Source organism: Anas platyrhynchos, chromosome 4 (genome assembly GCF_047663525.1).
Source record: "Anas platyrhynchos isolate ZD024472 breed Pekin duck chromosome 4, IASCAAS_PekinDuck_T2T, whole genome shotgun sequence".
Classification (NCBI taxonomy): Eukaryota; Metazoa; Chordata; class Aves; order Anseriformes; family Anatidae; genus Anas; species Anas platyrhynchos.
The window spans coordinates 52,775,477-52,795,061 of NC_092590.1; the positions used below are offsets into that span (position 1 = coordinate 52,775,477).

General features: G+C 36.5%; 1 protein-coding gene across 11 annotated transcripts in view; it reads left to right on the plus strand.

Annotated features, from left to right (window-relative positions):
* Positions 1–19,585, plus strand: part of FRYL (FRY like transcription coactivator) — a 176,231-nt gene that overhangs the window by 83,044 nt on the left and 73,602 nt on the right. For all 11 annotated transcript variants that reach the window (XM_072037629.1, XM_027457111.3, XM_027457109.3 and 8 more), the window contains 8 exons: positions 52–191; positions 641–737; positions 3,534–3,613; positions 4,063–4,143; positions 4,578–4,746; positions 5,423–5,515; positions 8,023–8,121; positions 9,367–9,468. In XM_072037629.1, coding sequence (XP_071893730.1) covers positions 52–191; positions 641–737; positions 3,534–3,613; positions 4,063–4,143; positions 4,578–4,746; positions 5,423–5,515; positions 8,023–8,121; positions 9,367–9,468 — 861 coding nt within the window. The remainder of the gene's footprint in view (positions 1–51; positions 192–640; positions 738–3,533; positions 3,614–4,062; positions 4,144–4,577; positions 4,747–5,422; positions 5,516–8,022; positions 8,122–9,366; positions 9,469–19,585) is intronic.

Sequence of the window (19,585 nt, forward strand, 5' to 3'; positions counted from 1 at the left end):
TGTAAATCTGATTGCTTTGTCATGCTCAACTCCTTTTCTCCTTTTTTTCAGTTGATAAGCTCTATGAGCTCAGTAGCAGAGCACTGTCTCCCCTCCTTATTACGCACCTTGTTTGACTGGTACAGGCGTCAAAATGGAACAGAAGATGAATCTTATGAATATAGACCTCGATCTAGCACAAAATCAAAGGGGTAAGAGTTTTTCTTGAAAAAAAAAAAAATATATATATTTTTCTGTCTTATAAGAAAATGTAAGTTCTTTGTGCTTTTTTGACAAGCATTATACCTTTGATCTGTCATTACCTAAATCTGTGGAGGAAGAGGATGGGTTTCTTTGAAGTACTGTATTTAACGTGCACAGGCAATATGCATGAAGTGGCTTAATGATTTTGTTTGGTTGATATAAAGAAGGAAGTTGGACCCTGGTAACGAGCTAGTTGTCTCCATTTTGAGTTGTTTTGTTTGTTGGCAGACCCTTTCAGGGGAGGAGTCAAGATATTAGTGCTGCACCAAACTCAATAGTTTTTCTAAGCATTTTTTTATATGTGCAGCTATGATTGCATGGAAGATACGTAGTCTCCTCTGTAGTATTTGTGTTCATTCATGTGTATGATACATGTGTTCTTGATTTCTTATTTTAGAGATGACCAACAACGCGAAAGAGACTATCTACTTGAAAGGAGGGACTTAGCTGTAGATTTCATTTTTTGTTTAGTTTTAATAGAGGTTCTAAAACAGGTAAGCTCTTTTGCTTTGGCAAATTTCTTTTAATCTTTTGCAAATTTCTTTTAATCTTTTGCTTTTTATGTCAATTTTAGTCACCTCATCTAAAGTTTTATATACAAAATTGGAGCATATATATGATAAGCATATATAAGGCTAAAATTATGCACTGTGTTATCTCAGTTCTTGGATCCGCTAAGCCAAAGCTGCTAATGTAGTACAAAAAGCAAAACTGTAAAAATAGCATTTTATTCATGTTCAGCACCTTTTGAGTGCTTAAACATTTTTGAAATACATTATGAAGTCATTGAATGGCAAGACTAAAATGCTTTTTTTTTTTTTAATTGGAAAGGGTGTGCAATTTTGTTTTGCCTTTTGCTAATGTAGCTCTAGATGGTATCCATATGCACAAGTTCTTTTAATATAAAATTTGCATATGTATATGCACAAGAGGGTAGAGTTTGGCTTCAAGTAACAGCCTTTTTTCTTATAGAGAGGAGAAAAATATTAATAAAAATTAATAAAAATATTTGAAAGATGTAGACTTAAGTATTTGAGACAAGAAATCTGGTCAGGTATTTTGTATCTTTTATGAAAAAGACACTTTTTTCAGGTATATGAAAATTAAATGGCTTTCTGTATTTAGTAAAGAAAGGTATATGGTTGAGTTTGCAAATCATTTGTAGGGTGTTTATGTAGTTGTATATGGCCTATTTGTGGTACAAGGAAAATGAAAATAGTAAAGCACAGTCTAGAGCTGCTGATCATTCACTGAGAAAGTGAGAAATTGTTTAGGATTGCAGTACTGTATGGGCAAGCCGCTGTATTTTGAAGTGGTACCAGTTTTTCTGTCGAGAAGAGAATGTGTTGCCAATTGTGCAGATTTCAGAAGTGCCAAAGTTTTGGCTTAAAGAGAGTCTGATCTAGGTCTGATGTGGTGCCTCCTGTGATGCTTGGTGAGCTGTTGATGCTTGCACTCCAGACAAGGGTTTTTCTGAAGTCAGCTTCTTCAGCGGTCATTCTTCAACCTTTTGAAGCAGTGGAGGAAGTACTGATTAAATACTCTGGTGTGGTTTTGATGGCTACTTTCCTTTTAGTAGGGATTCTCTGTATCTGGTCTTGAACTTCTAAATGTGGAAGTGTCTCTGGATTTTGGCCATGTTTCTTCTGTTGGAGAAATTACTTTTTTTTGTCTAAATGCCTTTCCTCATCATCTGTAGAAACCCAGCAGACCTCTACATGGCTGATGGACTGGGTTGTCATCATGTATTTTGATTGATTTCTAAATTCCACAAAAGTTTTTAACACAGACCACCCCTCTGCAAGCTAAGGGATAAGATTCTCTGTGCATTTAAATGCATTCACAAGTCATATCAGGCTATACTTCTAGATGAGGTATATGATGTTTTCCACCCACCCTACCCCGGTTTGTTTTTCTAAGTGCCCTGGTAAGGATATTTTCCTTTGGGAAAGATCTTCAGTGGGCCACTGAACCCAGCTACGCCAAGTAGAAGAACTGTTCAGTCTTACACGTTATCTGAAGGAGGGTTTGTGTGTTCTGCTTGTAAAGAGTATTTACTTTTAGGCAGTCAGAAGTGTGGAAAGGATGGCTTTCTGTCAATAAACGTATTTACATTCATATTCCATTCATCGTCCTGTCTTCTCGGAAGCCCTATCATTGTTTAATTCCTAGAAACTGGATTTATGGGGTGCAAACCGTGCAATCCAGCCTTTTATGTAACAAGCACAGAACAGCTGGAGAGAGGGCAACAGGCATGACCTGTGTAGGAATAAAAGTCTTGTATTTAAGTGACTATATATTACTCGTTGTATTATATATTATATATGCATGTAAACAGCCTGTTTCAGTAACCAGAAATTCTTGGATAAATAGCTTTCTTGACACATGAGAGTATGAAATTCCCAAGCAATAAGTGCTTCATTTTCTGTAGCCAATAATTTTTTTTCTTCTGATATATTTTTGTTAGTCTTAATCACTGTTTACCAGTAACATTCAGTAGTTGTCCTAGTCCCTACATCAACTGCTTTGAAAATTTAAGTATATTATGACTTCAGAGTTACATATATATATGTATATATAATGCTTTTTAAAAAAAGTTATATTGATTTTTAGGCAAATGTTTCATTTTGAAACTGAGGAAAGCAGTAGTGTTAAACAACCTCATTTTAAAAGGGTCTTCTAAAGAATGCATGATTTTTAATTTGTCACCAAATTGTTACTTAGTGTTACGAAAATTTTTATGCTTGTGCTACTTATATTTGCAGAAAGTGTTAAATTGCCATGATCACTTCTTCTGCATTCTTATTTTTTGGTTTTGTCTTCCTTTGTAAGTGATTAATTGCATTTTGAGGTTAAATCTGTAATAATTGTAATAAATCTGTAATAAATACCACGCAAGGTAGAATCATAGAAAGATGCTAATCAAGATATTAACATAGTCTGATAAAATTTAATAACAAACTCGTAGTGTTTAGATTACTACTAGATGTTTATTTCATTATGAATTTAGTCACTAAAAGCCAGTGTGCAAAATAATTTAAGAGACTATTAATACATATAAATAAATACAGTATTTTTGGCAATATGTAGCATTGCTTAAATTTTTAGATATTCAGGTTGTGTAAATGTTCATATCTTGCAGAATTAAATTGACATTATATGCCAGCAGAGGATTTGTCCTTTGGCAAGGGTAGGAAATACTTCTCCAGGGCAACATACAGTACTGTTTATGTACTTCATACACACACATATGCATAGTTACATACCTGTAAATAATATTTTTATTTCAGATACCTGTTCATCCAGTGCCAGATCCTTTAGTACATGAAGTTCTAAACTTGGCTTTTAAGCACTTTAAACATAAGGAAGGGTAAGTTTCATCTGTATTCTTTAAACGTGTGTATTATCAGCCTGTGCTTCACTGTGATGATTGGTCTCCTTTGATTGCCTCACATGTAACACTTTGGTGATAATACTGTAAAAGAACAATGATCTTATAACTGAAAACATATCTTGAAAGAGCACAGCTGTGTTCAATATAATAGTTTATTTTGCGTAGAATGGTTTGCATAGCCAACCAGACACAGAAAAGAGGTCTGAGGTTAGATAGCAATAGTAAACTTCCTATGCAGTGTATGTCTGCTCAACAAATTTGCACCCTTTTAAATGTTACCCATGCATTTTGTGCATGACTTTCATTTTTCTTGTGGTTATGCTCCATGGTATGGAATGTTATCTTTCTCTTTGTATTTGTGAACTCTCTAAGGGTTTAGAAGAACAAGGATATATTTGACACTCGTGGCTTTTCTTTTCTTTCAGGTATTCAGGAACCAACACTGGGAATGTGCATATTATTGCAGACTTATATGCAGAAGTGACAGGGGTTCTTGCTCAATCAAAGTAAGTTCAGGAAAAATGACTCTAGACTTAAGGAATATTTAATACAGCAGCATTTATTAATGGCCCCAGTAACTAATAGGTAGTGTGCTCTGGTATGTCCTCCTCACTTTCCAGCACAATAATTTGAACAAATCAAGGAATAATCTTCAGTGCAAAACTGAACGGCTTTGCTGTAAGTCTCTAGGTGCAGGGAAAGGAGGCTTGCAATCAGTCCATAGTTGTTGTTCTGTTAACAAGTGTATTCTAATGTGCTAATCATCATAGACACTCTTAAATACCTCACTTTTAAATATCAGGGTTCATCTTGCCTGTGTTTTGTTTACTGTAGGTGCCATTATCATTAACAGCATAAAGTTCAAAGTCGAAGACATAATGTAAAAGTAACTAAAAATAACTAAAAATGCCAATAATTGCTATTGATATCCTTTGTTCAGGTTTCAAGCTGTTAGGAAAAAGTTTGTCACCGAATTAAAAGAACTGCGGCAAAAAGAACAGAGTCCTCATGTAGTACAAAGTATCATCAGTTTGATTATGGGAATGAAGTTTTTTCGGGTAAAGATGTATCCTGTGGAGGATTTTGAAGCATCGTTTCAGTTCATGCAGGTAAACAAACATCATAGCAAACTGAAATAAGCATGGTTTTGATTGTTGAGTACCCATTCTAAGTTGTCCCAATCATGTGGCAAACCCATATTATAGTTAACATCTATATTAGTCCTGAGAAGACTTAACACACACATGGATACTTTAGTTTGTGCACAGAGTGGTCAATTTCATATAGTGGAGCATGCATACATGTGTATGGATATTTATTTGCCTGTAAAATTGTCTTTGTGTCTTTGTATCATTGTCATCTTGAAAATTAAGATGAGTATATAAAAATGTAAAATACTACATTCTAATAATTTTAGTATAAGATAGGTATTTACTTTTGGAAATGGGAATACTCTGAGGAAAAGCGTGCATTTTTTTTATTATCATTATTTTAGTAGGAAAAGAAACCCTATCATCTGGTATTTCAGATGTTCTTCTTCCCTCTCCCCCCCCCCCCCCCCCCCCCATTTTTTATTCCTTGTGAAAAAGTATTTAAAGTTTCTCATCTTTTGTAAGGTTGCTATTGTCAAGGAAAATAAGTCTAACTAAAACACATTGTAAACACATTGTATTTTTTAAATTTGACCTAGTAATTACTGTGATACTGTTAGGAGTATTTATGGTACAGTGACATTTCTAAGTCTTTCTTATTTTTGAAATCTTTTCTTAATGCTTCATCACAAAGGAATGTGCTCAATACTTCCTGGAAGTAAAAGATAAAGATATAAAACATGCACTTGCTGGTTTGTTTGTGGAAATTCTCATCCCTGTGGCTGCTGTAAGTATTTTCTTCTCCTTCCGCTTCCCTCACTTACAGTTAAACTCATTGTTAAAATTGCTTCCAATGATCCCCATTACATTGTATTTTACGTGTTTTAAAATGCTATAAAGCAAATTACAAGCACCTACATAACCTTTTGAAGGGAAATGTGTAAGTATGTTTTGCATATTAGTTTCCCAACTTTTTTCAGAACCTTTTAACACTGTTTTCTAGACCCATATATCACCACAGCACTATGTCATCTTCTAGATGTTCTAAAAGACAGAAACTTCCTGTGCTTAAATTTTTGTTATTAGTTTATTTTAGTCCCATTGACTTTATTTATTAGCTGAAACCTGTAAGGTCCTTCAGAATAAACTGAGATATGTAATGTTTTTACAGTCAGGTAGGAAGAGTGTGAAGTATTATTCAAAAAGAAAAAAACTAGTATAGGAGAGTATCTCTGACCTCTACTTTCTCTTTCAAATATATCTATCTTGTCTTGAGCTGCAGAGATACATTTCTCTCTCTAGATTTCTTAACTTTGGAACTACTGAAAAATTTAGATGGGATACGGTTATTTCTTTTAAAGCATTACCACAGAGAGGTAGATTAACTGTATATTGAGTCAAGTCTTGATTTCACCTGGACGTATTTCTACTCTTTTCTAAAGAAGAATTAGCTGTCCTGTTAAGAAGTAAATGCATTTTTCACTTGGAATTCCAAAGTTACTTGTCAGGTGGAGTGGGGGTGAATAGTGAAAGTAGTTAGCATTTAGGTAGATATGATTATTAGTTTACAAATTTGTAATTTAAATAGTAAAAACAGCACATGTATTAATTAGGCAGAAGCAGCATTTGGGAATTGGAACTGCTTGGTTGTAATGCACATCAGCAGTGCGGAATGGTTGTGTGTTTGTGGCGATCTGTGGATCTCTTCCTCCTACAAATATGGATTGAGTCAGTGCTTTAAGGGTTTGGTGAGGGACTCTTAATCTTTCTGACTCATTGAATCCTTAATCATTCCATACAAATGGAGCTTCTTAAACAGAAGCTGAAAACCCCATCCTGGATGGAAATAGAGTTGAGAGGTTTAGTCATTCTCTTGGAAGATGTAGGATGACACTTTGAATCTTTTTTGAAGAAGATGAAAGAACAGAGTCTGGATTTCCTGTATCTTGGGTACAGAAAATCACTTCAGTGAGTAAGCTATTGGGTTTCAGCACTGTTGCTTCTTTACTATCATTCTCTTGCTTAGTCATTCAGGCATTTTTAAAAATAAGACCTGATTAGAACCCTGCAGGTGTAATGGATGACTGAATATTTTCCACTGCAGAAGATAAGGCTGGTCTATAAGCCCAAGGTTATATCCAAAAGCAGGAATGTGGTGGTGGCAACAACTGACTAATTTCTCATGTGGAGCTAGAGGGTACAGAACAACATAGAGCTTAAGAATAGCAAAAGAGTAATAGTTTGGGGACATTTAGGAATTGGGTTCAAATGTAAATACTTTGTCAGTTCTTTTGGGGTTTTCACACATTACAGAGAGATCATATGCTATTTTTTATGTGTCTGCATCGTGAATATTTCAGCGTTCTAAGAAAGATGGACATGATGTATCTTTTAATAACTCCTGTTTCAATAATAAAAAACTAAAAACAAATAGCTTATATTGGAAAGAGCAGGGAATTAAGAAAATTGGTTTTACCTTTCAGGTTCTCTGTCAAAAAAATTTCAAAATTAGGGGAAGTACAATTGCTTCTGCAGTGCTGTAAATGCATGTTCTTTATCTTGCGTACTTTTAAAAAAGATATCTTCTAGGAAAAAAAAATGTATAAAGCAGTACATTCAAAATTACGTTTAAATTGATTATCAGGGGTATCCAGAGACAATTCTGAGAGACTTGGAGGGGGGTTTAATGAAGAACGTAGCTGCGTGGTTTGTAGAGGGAAGGCTATTTTGCATGCAAGGGCAGATTGAGTAAAAAAAGTTATAGGGGCAAGTGTGTCTCTTTCATTGATTATGAAAGCTGAAAAAAGACCGCTTATATTATTGATCGGCTGGCAATCCTGTGTCTCTTTTCCTTTAAGCTCCTAGTTTTCAGAACTGGGGAATATAAAAGAAAAGGGTAACAGCAGAAAAGGGATCAGTTAAAAAGTTATGCATATTATTTTTGAAATAAATGAAAGTACACTTTTTGAGGGTTTCAGCGTCCTTCTTTGTTAGTTGGTGACATATACTTTACTTACTCTTCTTTACTTATGGAATGCAGACCATATTTTAAAAACAGTGGTTTATGTTTTCTTTGTTTTACTTTTTTATATTATTTTTTGACCTGTGTGGTTGTAGTATATGACATGATTCATTATGTTTTTGTTTATATTTCAGACAGATAATAGTCAAATACTTATCTAACACGAAATTTAATGTTTGAACATTCTTAAATTCATGGATGTCTTACTGTATATTTTTACTACCTTTTTCATAAAACTTTAAACCAATTTATGTGTGTATTTTTTTTAATAGGCTGTTAAAAATGAAGTGAATGTGCCATGTTTGAAAAATTTTGTGGAGATGCTTTATCAGACTACCTTTGACTTGAGTTCAAGAAAGAAGCATTCGCTGGTATTTTAAAGAAATATTTCAACTTCTCCATTTTGCTCATCTTAGGCTTTTAAGCTAGTGCATTATCTTAAGAAAACCTAACAGCTGTATTAATTTAAATCTGAACTCCTCAGTTCAATACAGTTCAATTCACGCTGTGTATATTGCTTTTGCTCTAATTTTGATCTATTTTTCGTGCTAGCTATGTGCTCTGTTATCCCACTTGTGAGATTGTCTTGAAATTGATACTTGTTCTTATTTTAGATGGTTTTAGCACAGTTACTTAACCTAATGTCTCTTCTAGTAAGAACTTATGTTCAGGGAGTCTGTATATTTAAATCGTATTTAATTAAAGGATAGAAGCAGCATGCAGGCGTATTTGCTTTTCCAGCAAAATAGAGCCTGTTAGTAGCCCTGCTCTGCCTGTTTTCTCCCTTCCTATACTTTTTCTTTTTTCCAACATATAAAGCATACGTTATTATATATGGTTAAACTTATTATATAAGAATAGAATAGTTGATTTTAGGATTCACCGTTCTATTTAGGAATTCAGAAGCTTTACTATATCAATATTACAATTTACGAATTTATCCTCTTTCTATAATTTTTATTCCACAAAAAGGTAATCTGCAGTCAGATCTGGCATTAATCACCATCTTGTATTTCCTAAAGAGATAGAGTATTTAAACAAATCTTATGTAAATAAAGCAAATTCAATCAAGAAAATTTGCATATTCACAGATTTTATTAGACAGGTTTTGTTACTGCTCCTCAAAGTCTACTTTTATTAAGTAAAATTTCTGACCATCTTAAGCCTGCATCATAATCAACTGAGTTGATTATGTATGTTTTTGGTTATATTTTTCCCCTTAAAGGCGGTTCCCTCTCCCAGCACTTAAGACCCCATGAAATGAATGATCTGATTGCAGGGAAAGAGCAAATATTGTAAGCGGGGCGAGATCTGCCATCAGTCTTCGTTTGAGATCAGGCCTTGCTAGGAGATGAGTTCCACTGTAGTCCCATTGCCCTGGCCCTATACTAATACCATGAGCTGTGCAGCACCTAGCTTACACCAGCCAGTCCTGGCTGGCAGGCATGTCCTAGTGCAGGGGAAGGAAAGGCTATGGCACAGTGCTAAACTGGTGACCAGTCCTAGCTGCTGTGAGAACCTGACACAAGAACCTACTGTATCTCATTCTCGATGTACAAGACTTGGAAGGTATGCAAAGAGCAATTTGATCAATTCTTTTTCCCCCCTACTCGTAGGCTTTGTATCCATTGATCACCTGCCTGTTGTGTGTCAGTCAGAAACAGTTTTTTTTAAATAACTGGCACGTTTTCCTGCAGAACTGTTTGTCACATCTAAAGGTAAGAATCCTTTTCAAATCAGAAACTGTCACAAATCGGTAGTATTTATTCCAATATGTTGTCACTGTTCTAGTGCCAAATAAACAACAAATATTTGGCTGTTTTTAAAAGGACACTGTAATTTTTTAAAAACAGTTAATTGTCTTAAGTCTCCATTAGTCCTAAACTTCTTATGATTTTATATAATGCTGGAAATAGATATTGCCTCTTGGGGGCCATCAGTTTTGTTGAGTAAAATCTGCAGATATATCTGTTAATAAATGCAGTTTTATGCTAGAGAAAGTACAAACTGTAATTCTGCATGTGAAGATTACAAGTGAGAAAATAATTTGTCTCTCCTCTTCACTTGAAAGTAAATCTCTAATCCAGAAAAGAAATAATATGTACAGCCTGTGATAGGTATTTTCCAAGTAAAAAATTCAGTGTCCTTTTAACTTGTGGCTTCATTTGATAGCATTGTAGAGCGTACTGTGATTGACAAAACACAGAGATTATGGTGCGTAGAAATCAGGGATTTGGTTCTGTGAATTTCTTACAGTATTAATTGTACGCTTTCTCTCCTTAATTTTGATTAACGTAGTTCATGATTTTGCCTAATGCACTGATGTATTGATTTTGATGATTCTAATACTTTCTTTGATCCACTTCCACAATATTCATTCTGGTTAGGTATGAGTGACAATTCTGAAGCTTACTAGGAATATACGTAAACCAGCATGAAGTCTAAGGAAACAGGCTTAGCTGCTTGGATTGTTTTTTCAAGAATAAATTTGTTTTCATGACATCTTTCACACTTTTCTGTTGCTTGTTGGGTTTTTGTATATTTTTCATCTAACATTGGCAGTTCTTTTGCAATGTTTGCCATGTTTGCTTTTTTATTATTATTAATTTTGCTGTTTATTTTGCTTATGGAGGCTTCTTCTGTTTTTAAAAGCTTTAAAAAAAAATCTTACAATCTAGGAGCTGCATTTTTCTGGCTTAATATCCATTGCTGATAATGGATGTATTAAAAGTATAAATGCCAGTGAGTTCGACTGGTAGTTCCTGAGCATGCATTTTATATTTTACTTAGTTTTGTTAACCACTAACAGCTTAACACATTTACTGTAAGGCTCTATTCAGCAGAAATTTTATATACGAATTTCTGCAACTCAGAATTTTCAGTGTCTTGATTCTGTGCCATCAATGAGTTAGGATATTTTAATGGCTTGATTTAATCTGGTCCACCAAATACTTTTTTCTTTTTTGCGGGTGGGGGTGTTGCCTAGCTTGAGGTTAATCTTTAAAAATCCACCCCAAGTGTTCTCCTGTGTCTTGTGAATGAATGTGTTCCTTTGTTTCTGAAGCTAATTAAATGCATGCAATCTGTAATTAGTAATCTCATTAATTTATAAATCTGAATTTCACAGCAGTTTGGTCTTTTAGATTTCCCTTTCCCCATTTTACTTCCTGATTTCCTAGTGACCAAAGTTATCTTATTTGCAGTTACTTAAATGTATTAAAGGCACAAGGATTCCAAACCCATCACCTCTAGTGTCTTTGATGCTATTTAATAAAGTAACACTGAGAGTTATTGGAAATGCTTTAATGTACTAATAAATTTCATCCAGCCCTAACACATGGAGGGATACCTGACAAACTGAGGGCTCCAGCAGTGCCAAGACCTAGGCGCTGTCACAGGAACACTCTTATGAAGAGCGTAGGCCTGGTAGCAAGAGATGATGTAGGCCATGGATTTGTGGTGCTCAGCTTATTTCCTGCTGACTGCCAAGTGCAAACTTTTGCCTAGCAATGGATGCTGTGTGGCAACACTCCGGTGCTGATCTCCCATTTGCTGTGGGGTGAAAGCTTACACCTTGGCAGTTGCTCCATAGCCTACCTTATCCTGCTGTATTTCAGTGCAGTTACTTCATTTAACAACTGTAGATACATTGGCCTCTGAATCCTGATCCAGTGCTAGCAAGATTTATTGTCCTTATAAGCTGTTTGCATATGGTTACAGCACACACTCCTTCTAGTTATCCTTAAAGCAGGCTTAGTCTGCAGAGAAAACATCCTAGCCATTCTTAAAGAAGGCAGGCTAGGATTTTTGTTAGGTTGGTTGTTTTTGTTTTTGTTTTTTTTCTTCCCCTTTTTCATTCCTGGTATCACTGCTATGAGGAAGGATTATTACATCTGAGTCTGGACCAATGCAAATAGCAGTTAAGTGAGTAGTAAGAGCTGGTTTAGACCTGGAGTCTACCAAAGGGAGTACCCTTGGTGTACGCATAGCTGGCCTTGACCTGTGTAGCAGCTGGGTTGCCATTGTAGCTTTGAGCTTAGCATAGTGTTTCTTCACACACTGAAGCATAGCAGATGGTAACACTGGTCAGTGTTGTAAAAATGTTTTGCCTACTTTTCTAACCAATATTTAGATAAAGTAATTTTTGCAGATTTGCCAGAAAGTTCAGTTTTGGGCACAAACCGAAGCTCAGGAAGTTCTGGCTGAATATGAGAGGGCACTTCTTTACTCTGAGGGTGACAGCACTGGGACAGGTCACCCAGAGAGGTTGGTGGAGTCTCCTTTTCTGGAGATATTCAAAACCTGCCTGGATGCTGTCCTGCACAATGTGCTCTAAGTGATCCTGCTTGTCAGGGGGGTTGGACTGGATGACATTTAGAGGTCCCTTCCAACCTCAGCCACTCTGTGATTCTGTGAAAACTGAGTCTTGAATGGAGATGAGCTCTGGTATTGATTTAATGATCAAAGCCGAAATTTCCTTAAGTGGTATATTCTTTATTGCAGCGCTGGATGCACGGGGGATCCTTCCGCCTATCGTGCATATCCGAAGTGACAAAATATCTCATATTTATACAGCGAAACAATGAATATTCAATTAGCATGCATACATATTCATCACCTAACCCCGCCTACCCTCGCTTCGTATGCTAATTAGCTTATCAGTCCTTGCGCTTGCGCAAAGCCTTCCAAGAATTGTGGGCCGGGGTCTCCAGGATGTGGGCAGTGGTCTTTGGGAGGAAGGCCGTAGGTCTTCCTCGTAATGCACTTTTCACCTTTGCTTAATCAGTTGTTTTCCAAGCTGTAAAAATGCTGTGTTGGCTTTCAGTTTAACTGAGGGTCGGCAGATAACAGGAAGTCTCAGTTAACAAGACAAGACAATTGACTCAAGTTATCTCAAGTCTCAGCCTGACTAACGGTTAACAGATACTGGGATGTTTTCAAATAACAAGATGCTTAAACATAACAAAAGGTCTACAGATAACAAGATGTCGTTTACTTTGTCCTTGCTAACTTTTAACCACAAGTTTTATTCTAAAGTGAGTTTATACTATATCATTCCCCCCTTTTCTGGAAAATCTAGTAAATTCTTTTACTTAATACGGAAATTTTCTTCCCAGTCTTTATGATATGTACCCCTCAATACTTTACCATGCACATTTGTCAAGGAGGCTAACATGGACATTCGTTGTAACAATTTCCAATTCCAAACAAGTAATACAAAAGACAATATTAAACTTATACCAACCAATATCAATAAAACAATAATTGGGTGACTCAGTGTGTTCAAAATCCCAGTTGCAGTTGGCGACCATCCAAAAAGTGTATCCCACCAGTTGTGACTTGTGTCTCGTTTCACTCTCTGCAAAACTCTGCTTATTTCCTTTGTATCATGATGGACAGTAATTAGAGTCTTCTTTCCATTTTCCTGAATACCTTTTAAAATTCTAATCAGGTCTTGGTGTTTAACTAGTTGCTTCACTAGTGTGAGGTTCATCCCAATAGGTGTAGGTAGTAACTTATGATACATTGTGTTGTTAGACTTGATCAGCTGGTGGGATACCACTGGTGCTAAATATAGAAAATCACACCCGACGATTCTAACAAAGTTACAAATACAAAAATTAGAATGATTTTTGCTATGGAGAGTTATATTCTCCTTGTCTATTTCTACAAAATCACAAGCAGTTCTTAAACACACGCACCCTTTACCAACATATACAAGCACAGTCTTTTGACTGGTATTTGGATGAATTTCAAAGTGGCAGATACCTTGCTCCGTGTCAAAACATACATCCTGAGCCTCAATTGTATTGCTTTCACAAATAAATCCTCGTTGTTCCCCGGTAACACATGATTCTAGATTTACAGACTGCCGTTTCCCATTCTCCATCCGTATAGTAAGCACGAAGGCAGTAGCCATGTCAATAATGGGCATAAGTACAATTTACCAGGGTCCACGAGGACTGGAACTTCTCAAAATCATTGGCATTGTCCCAGACTGCCTTTTGGACTTCAGCCGGAAAAATGCCTTTACTTCCTTCCCTAATGATCAAGGCAGCCGTTGCCTGCAACCATAACTGTGCTTGCATACAACTAAGAGCTCAGGATACATTATCTTGTGTCCACTCTTCTCCTAATTTTCACCATTCTGATGGTTTTTATAAATAGTTACCATTTGTTCGCCAGATGACCATAACTGATAACTTTCCATTAAAGTTCTTATCCTCTGTTGTTACGGCTTTAGTTCAAGGCCACCCACCATTCTCTATTATCACAGAGGCACCTTCCTGAATCCCAATTACAACTATAAGCCATAAAAACAAAACAATTCTATGAACAAATTTTCTACCAACCATATTACCAAATACTCCCGACCATAATGTCCTCATCTTAATCGACTAAGCTTTAGTTTCAGTTCATTGTCACCTAGTGTTACTTTTCAGGAGCTCCTGGAGCCTTCTTCACTCGGGAATAGTGGATCCAAGCGGCTTGTTCTCTAATCTTGATAGCAGTGTGAGTTGTCAGCAACACTTGATACAGTCCATTCCATTTTTCCTGTAGGGGTTGTCCTGAAAAAGTCTTTATACATATATTCCGCAGGCTTAAAGGGGTGGATTGGTTGATCCAACCCTCTAGCCCTGGTCCCTAACACAAATTTATGTACTTTATTTAATTGTTTTTGAAGTTCAGTTATATAAGTATATAAATATTCTGATCCCAGCTGCATTAGATCCTCTCCACTAAATATAAATTGATATGGCCTTCCATATAAAATTTCAAAGGGGCTCAAATTCTTCTTTACTCTAGGTTTAACTCTAATTCTAAGTAATGCTAAAGGGAGGGATTGAGGCCATGACAAATTAGCCTCTTGTCCGATTTTAGCTATTTGTTGTTTAATTAAATGGTTCATTTTTCTACCTGTCCACTTGCCTGCAGTCTATAAAGAGTATGCAGTTGCCAATCTATCTTTAGAATCTTACTTATCTGTTGTACCACTTGCACACAAAAATGCGAACCTCTCTCAGAAGGCATTGCTACTGGAATCCTAAAGCATGGTATTATTTCATTTAACAAGTGTTCGACAAGGAAAAGCTTCGGGCCATCCTGGAAACATGTCAGTCAGAACCAGTAAATAACAAAACCCCCCTTTTCTAGGGAGTTCTGAAAAAATCAATTTACCACTGTTGTCCCAGATAATTTCCTTTACCAATTATTCCAAATTTTATTCTATTCCTGGTATTGGGGTTATTACGTAAACAGATGCTACATTGTTAAGTTACTTGTTTTATTGTTGTGTATAAATTTCATCCCACTAATGTCTGACTCATGCTCTTATGCAATGTGTCAGCTTCCCGATGTGTTTTATTGTGTTCTGTAAAAACTATGGGCCATATCAAATTAGAGGGTATTATTACACAGTTATCTTTTAAATATACTCATCTATCTGGTTTCATTTTACCTTTCAAATCTTCAATTAATTTTAAGTCTTCTTTTGTATAATTTGGCTTTTTGGTTCATGTATATAGTTTGGATTTTACCGTCTGGTATTAAAGACAATGCCTTCACCTCAGTTATTTCAGCTGCCTGTTTAGCCTCCTGATCTGCCAATCGATTTCCAATTTCAAAATCAGCGTTTCCCTTTTGGAGTCCTTGACAATGCATGATAGCTACCTTTTCTGATTGTTTTGCAGCCTCTAACAATTTTAAAATTTCTTCAGCATATTTTTTTTTTTTTTTTTTTTCCCTGAGCAGTCAGCAATCCACGTTCTTTCCAAATCGCTCCATGAGCATGTATCATGCCGAATGCATATTTAGAATCTGTCCAAATATTTATTTTCCTTCCTGCTGCCAGTTCCAGTGCTCACGTAAGTGCAATTACCTGTGGTTTCTGGGTGGACGTCCCAGGGAGTAATGGTTTGGACTCGATTACCTGTTGAGTAGTTGTAACAGCATATCCTGCCTTACGTTGTCCTTGTTTTACAAAGCTGCTCCCATCAGTATACCAAGATTCATCAGCATCTTCTAAAGGTTCCTCCTTAAGATCGGGTCGACTAGAATACCCAGTCTCCATTGTTTCTATACAGTTATGAGTTATAGGTTCATCCAGAGTTCCGCTAAGGAAAGAAGCTGGATTTACGACGTTAGTGACCACAATTTCCACATCATCTTGTTCTACTAATATTGCTTGATATTTTCAAATCTCTGTGGTGAAAGTCAATGGTTTCCTTTTTGTTCCAAAACTGTTGAGACCATATGGGAGACTAACACTATCATTTTCTGTCCCATTGTAAACTTCCGAGCTTCTTGTATATTGATAACAACAGCTGCAACAGCTCGAAGGCATCCGGGCCATCCTTTACTTACTTCATCTAATTGTTTAGAGAAGTAAGCTACTGCTCGTTTATAGGGACCCAATCTTTGTGCTAGTACTCCCAAAGCTATCCCTTGTCTCTCATGAGAAAACAACCAGAAGGGTTTCGAAAGATCCGGTAATCCCAAAGCTGGAGCTTGCATCAATTCTCGTTTAAGTTGTTTGAAGGTGTTTCGTGCTTCTCCAGTCCAGACTAACTTTGACTGATTACTCTTTATCAATTCATATAGAGGCTTTACCATTAGTCCATAATTATAAATCCAAAGGCGACACCAACCTGTCATTCCTAGAAAGGTTCGTAGCTCCTTTACCGTTTGAGGTTCTGGAGTCTGGCAAATGACTTCCTTACGTTCAGTTCCTAGTTCTCGCTGACCTCCCGAAATTCCAAATCCCAAGTAGGTCACGTGTTGTTGAACCAGCTGGACTTTCTGTTGAGAGACTCGATATACATTTAAACCCAGAAAATTAAGGAGACTTATAGTCCATTGAATGCAACTCTCTTTAGTCTCGGTAGCTATTAAGAGATCATCTACGTATTGTAACAAAGCCCCTTCAGTGTCCGGAGGTGTCCAAGTTTCAAGTTCCTTTGCTAATTGGTTTCCAAAAATAGTGGGGCTATTCTTGAATCCTTGTGGTAGCACTGTCCACGTTAACTGTGTCTTTCTGCCTGAGTCAGGGTTTTCCCATTCAAAGGCAAATAGGTTTTGGCTTTCAGTGGCTAAAGGTAGGCAGAAGAAGGCATCTTTTAAATCCAGTACGGTAAACCAGACTTGACTATTCCTTAATTTAGTCAGCAAAGTATAAGGGTTTGCCACTACTGGATGTATATCCTCAGTGATCTTATTTATGGCCCTCAGATCCTGAACTAGCCTATATCTTTTTCCATCTGCCTTTTTAATTGGCAATATGGGTGTATTGTATTCTGATTCACATTCAATCAATAATCCATACTGTATAAATCTATCAATTATCTCTTTAATTCCTTTCCTATCTTCTATCCTCAAAGGATATTGCTTAACCTTAATGGGTTTCTCTCCTGGCTTTAATTTAATAATTATCGGGGTCACATTTTTAGCTCTTCCAGAGACTTCAGTGGCCCAAACTCCTGGATATACTTGATTTATGATCTCTAAGGGTGTTTCACTTTTAGGGTCGGTTTGTATTAGTGCCAGGCTTAACACATTTATTAGTTGTTCTTCTCCTATCCTTAATTCCATTTTCCTTTTTTCGAAGATAATTTCTGCTTCTAATTGTTCTAACAGATCTCAACCTAATAGAGATTTTGGAGATCCAGGTAGATATAAAAACCTATGTATCCCCATTTGTTTCCTGTTATAAATGAGGTCTGAATTTTGTAATATTTATAAAACAAATATTTCTAAAAGGTATATAAAAGGCAAGTAAACAGCGCTGGGTGTGCAGGGAGTCTACGCTCCAACACGCACACACAAACATCAAACGTTCTAAATACATGTATACAGAACATTGCTTTACATAATAACCTGAGTATGCCTATACATACATACAAACAGGATAGGTAACAAACAATCCTTTGAGTTCCATAACTTAACAGTCCCCATTCTGCCAGCCTGTTCCTCTTCACTTCTTTTTCCTGCTTCTGTACTGATGTAATTTCATAGTGTTGCCTTTTTTTTTTTTTTTTTTTTTTTTTTTAGAAGCAGGCTCCCCTCTAATACCCTTCTCTCCACAGCAGTTCTTTTCAAAACAACTGTTTAATTAGTCAAACAACTTTGAATGTAACAACAACAGCAAACACCCAGAAACATCCATGCCTTAATGGCTGGAGAACAAGAAACCCCAGACTGCATGGAGTCTCCTGAATCACCCTTCTTTGTTAATATCAACCATTTTCTCGACACGAATTACCACTCCATATATAACATTTCCCCAACTTGTATTTCAAAGGTTCACAAAAATAAGCCTTTTCGGTTACACCCTTTTACCTTAACATAATCATTCCGTAAAGGCATTAATGCTTGATTTAGAACTGAATACGTTGCCCCATATCAATAAGAAATTTCACTTCTGTTCCTCTCCTAACTTCATTATAATCAGTGGAGGATCTGCTAGGGTAGATTCCCCGGGTCCCCATTAGACCTGTTGAAATCAGGGGCCGATGATTACCCTAGAAAAAGGCTAGTCGATTTGTCCTCTGAAGCCAGGTCCAAACCGTTTTTTTTTTTTTTTTTTTTTTTTTTTCTTTCTTTCCCCATTACATTTCAGAGTTGGTCCAAAAATTCCACAGGGGTTTCTTTTAGACCTTGTTGGAAGCATATTCTCAATTCCCAAATCGTCCAGATTCTAGTATTTACTTAACCGTTCATAATTTTCAGGATGAGGGTCTTAGTGGGGGTCGGTCAGGAAAATGCAATTGTCCACAGTTCCCTGAGCGATCCCATCGGCAATCTGAGCTCACACATGAACTCAGGTTGTTTTCAGAGTTAACTGCTTTTCTGTTTCTGTGACAACTCTCTGGGACTCATCATGATCCCTTTGCCCCAGAGGGCTAACACCCAAGATTTTAAGGTCTCAGCCCCAGGCCGAGGCAGAACTGTTAACATTCCTACATCCTCTTTCCCTGCTCATTCAACTTCAAACACCTTTAACACTTGCAATAACCCTTTTAACACTTCCTTTATCTTTCTCCAGCCTGTACTTTTCTAATGCCAGCATCAAAAGCACAGTCAGGGACCAACTTAATTCCGTACCTTTTCCCTCCAAGATGCTGAAACAACATCAGTATACAACATTCCATCCTATTTTCCTTCTCAAAAACAACATTGTAAAGCTCCATTAAAAGGCCACTTTTTTTCAACATTCCAGCTTATAAAGCAGCCACTATTGATTACAATATTTTGTCAGAGTTTTCTTATTTTCACTTCCACCCGGAGCCCCCCCTATATCCTTCCAATAACTCAAAATACAGCCCAACGTACTTTTCTTAGGAATTTCACTGCTTACTCGTCCCCCCATTTTCCAGTTCACACTTTCAGAATACATGTATCACTTACAAAACTGTGGGCACACAGGTATCTTTCAATAGCAATGTCACAAAACTACTATTATTACCAGGAGATATTGCCAAAATCACAATAACAATAATCAGAGTCAAATTCCACATGCGATAGGTCAGAAAACCAAAATATGTAACACTGTAACGATATCTTTCTTATAACAATGCCATGAAACTACTATTATCACCAAGAAAATAGCCAAAACCGCAGTAACAATAACCAGAGTTAAATATCACACTCCATGAGTCAGAAAACCAAAGTAGGCAACACAATTCCAGATGGACCTTAAAGCGAGCTCTTTCCTTAAGGTCCCCAAATATACTTATGGTGCTTACCACAAAGTATATACCAAACACTGCCTCGCAGAAGATCACCTTCCGACTTAACAGACAGTTCCAGATACAGATGGACCTCAAGGTCCCCAGATAT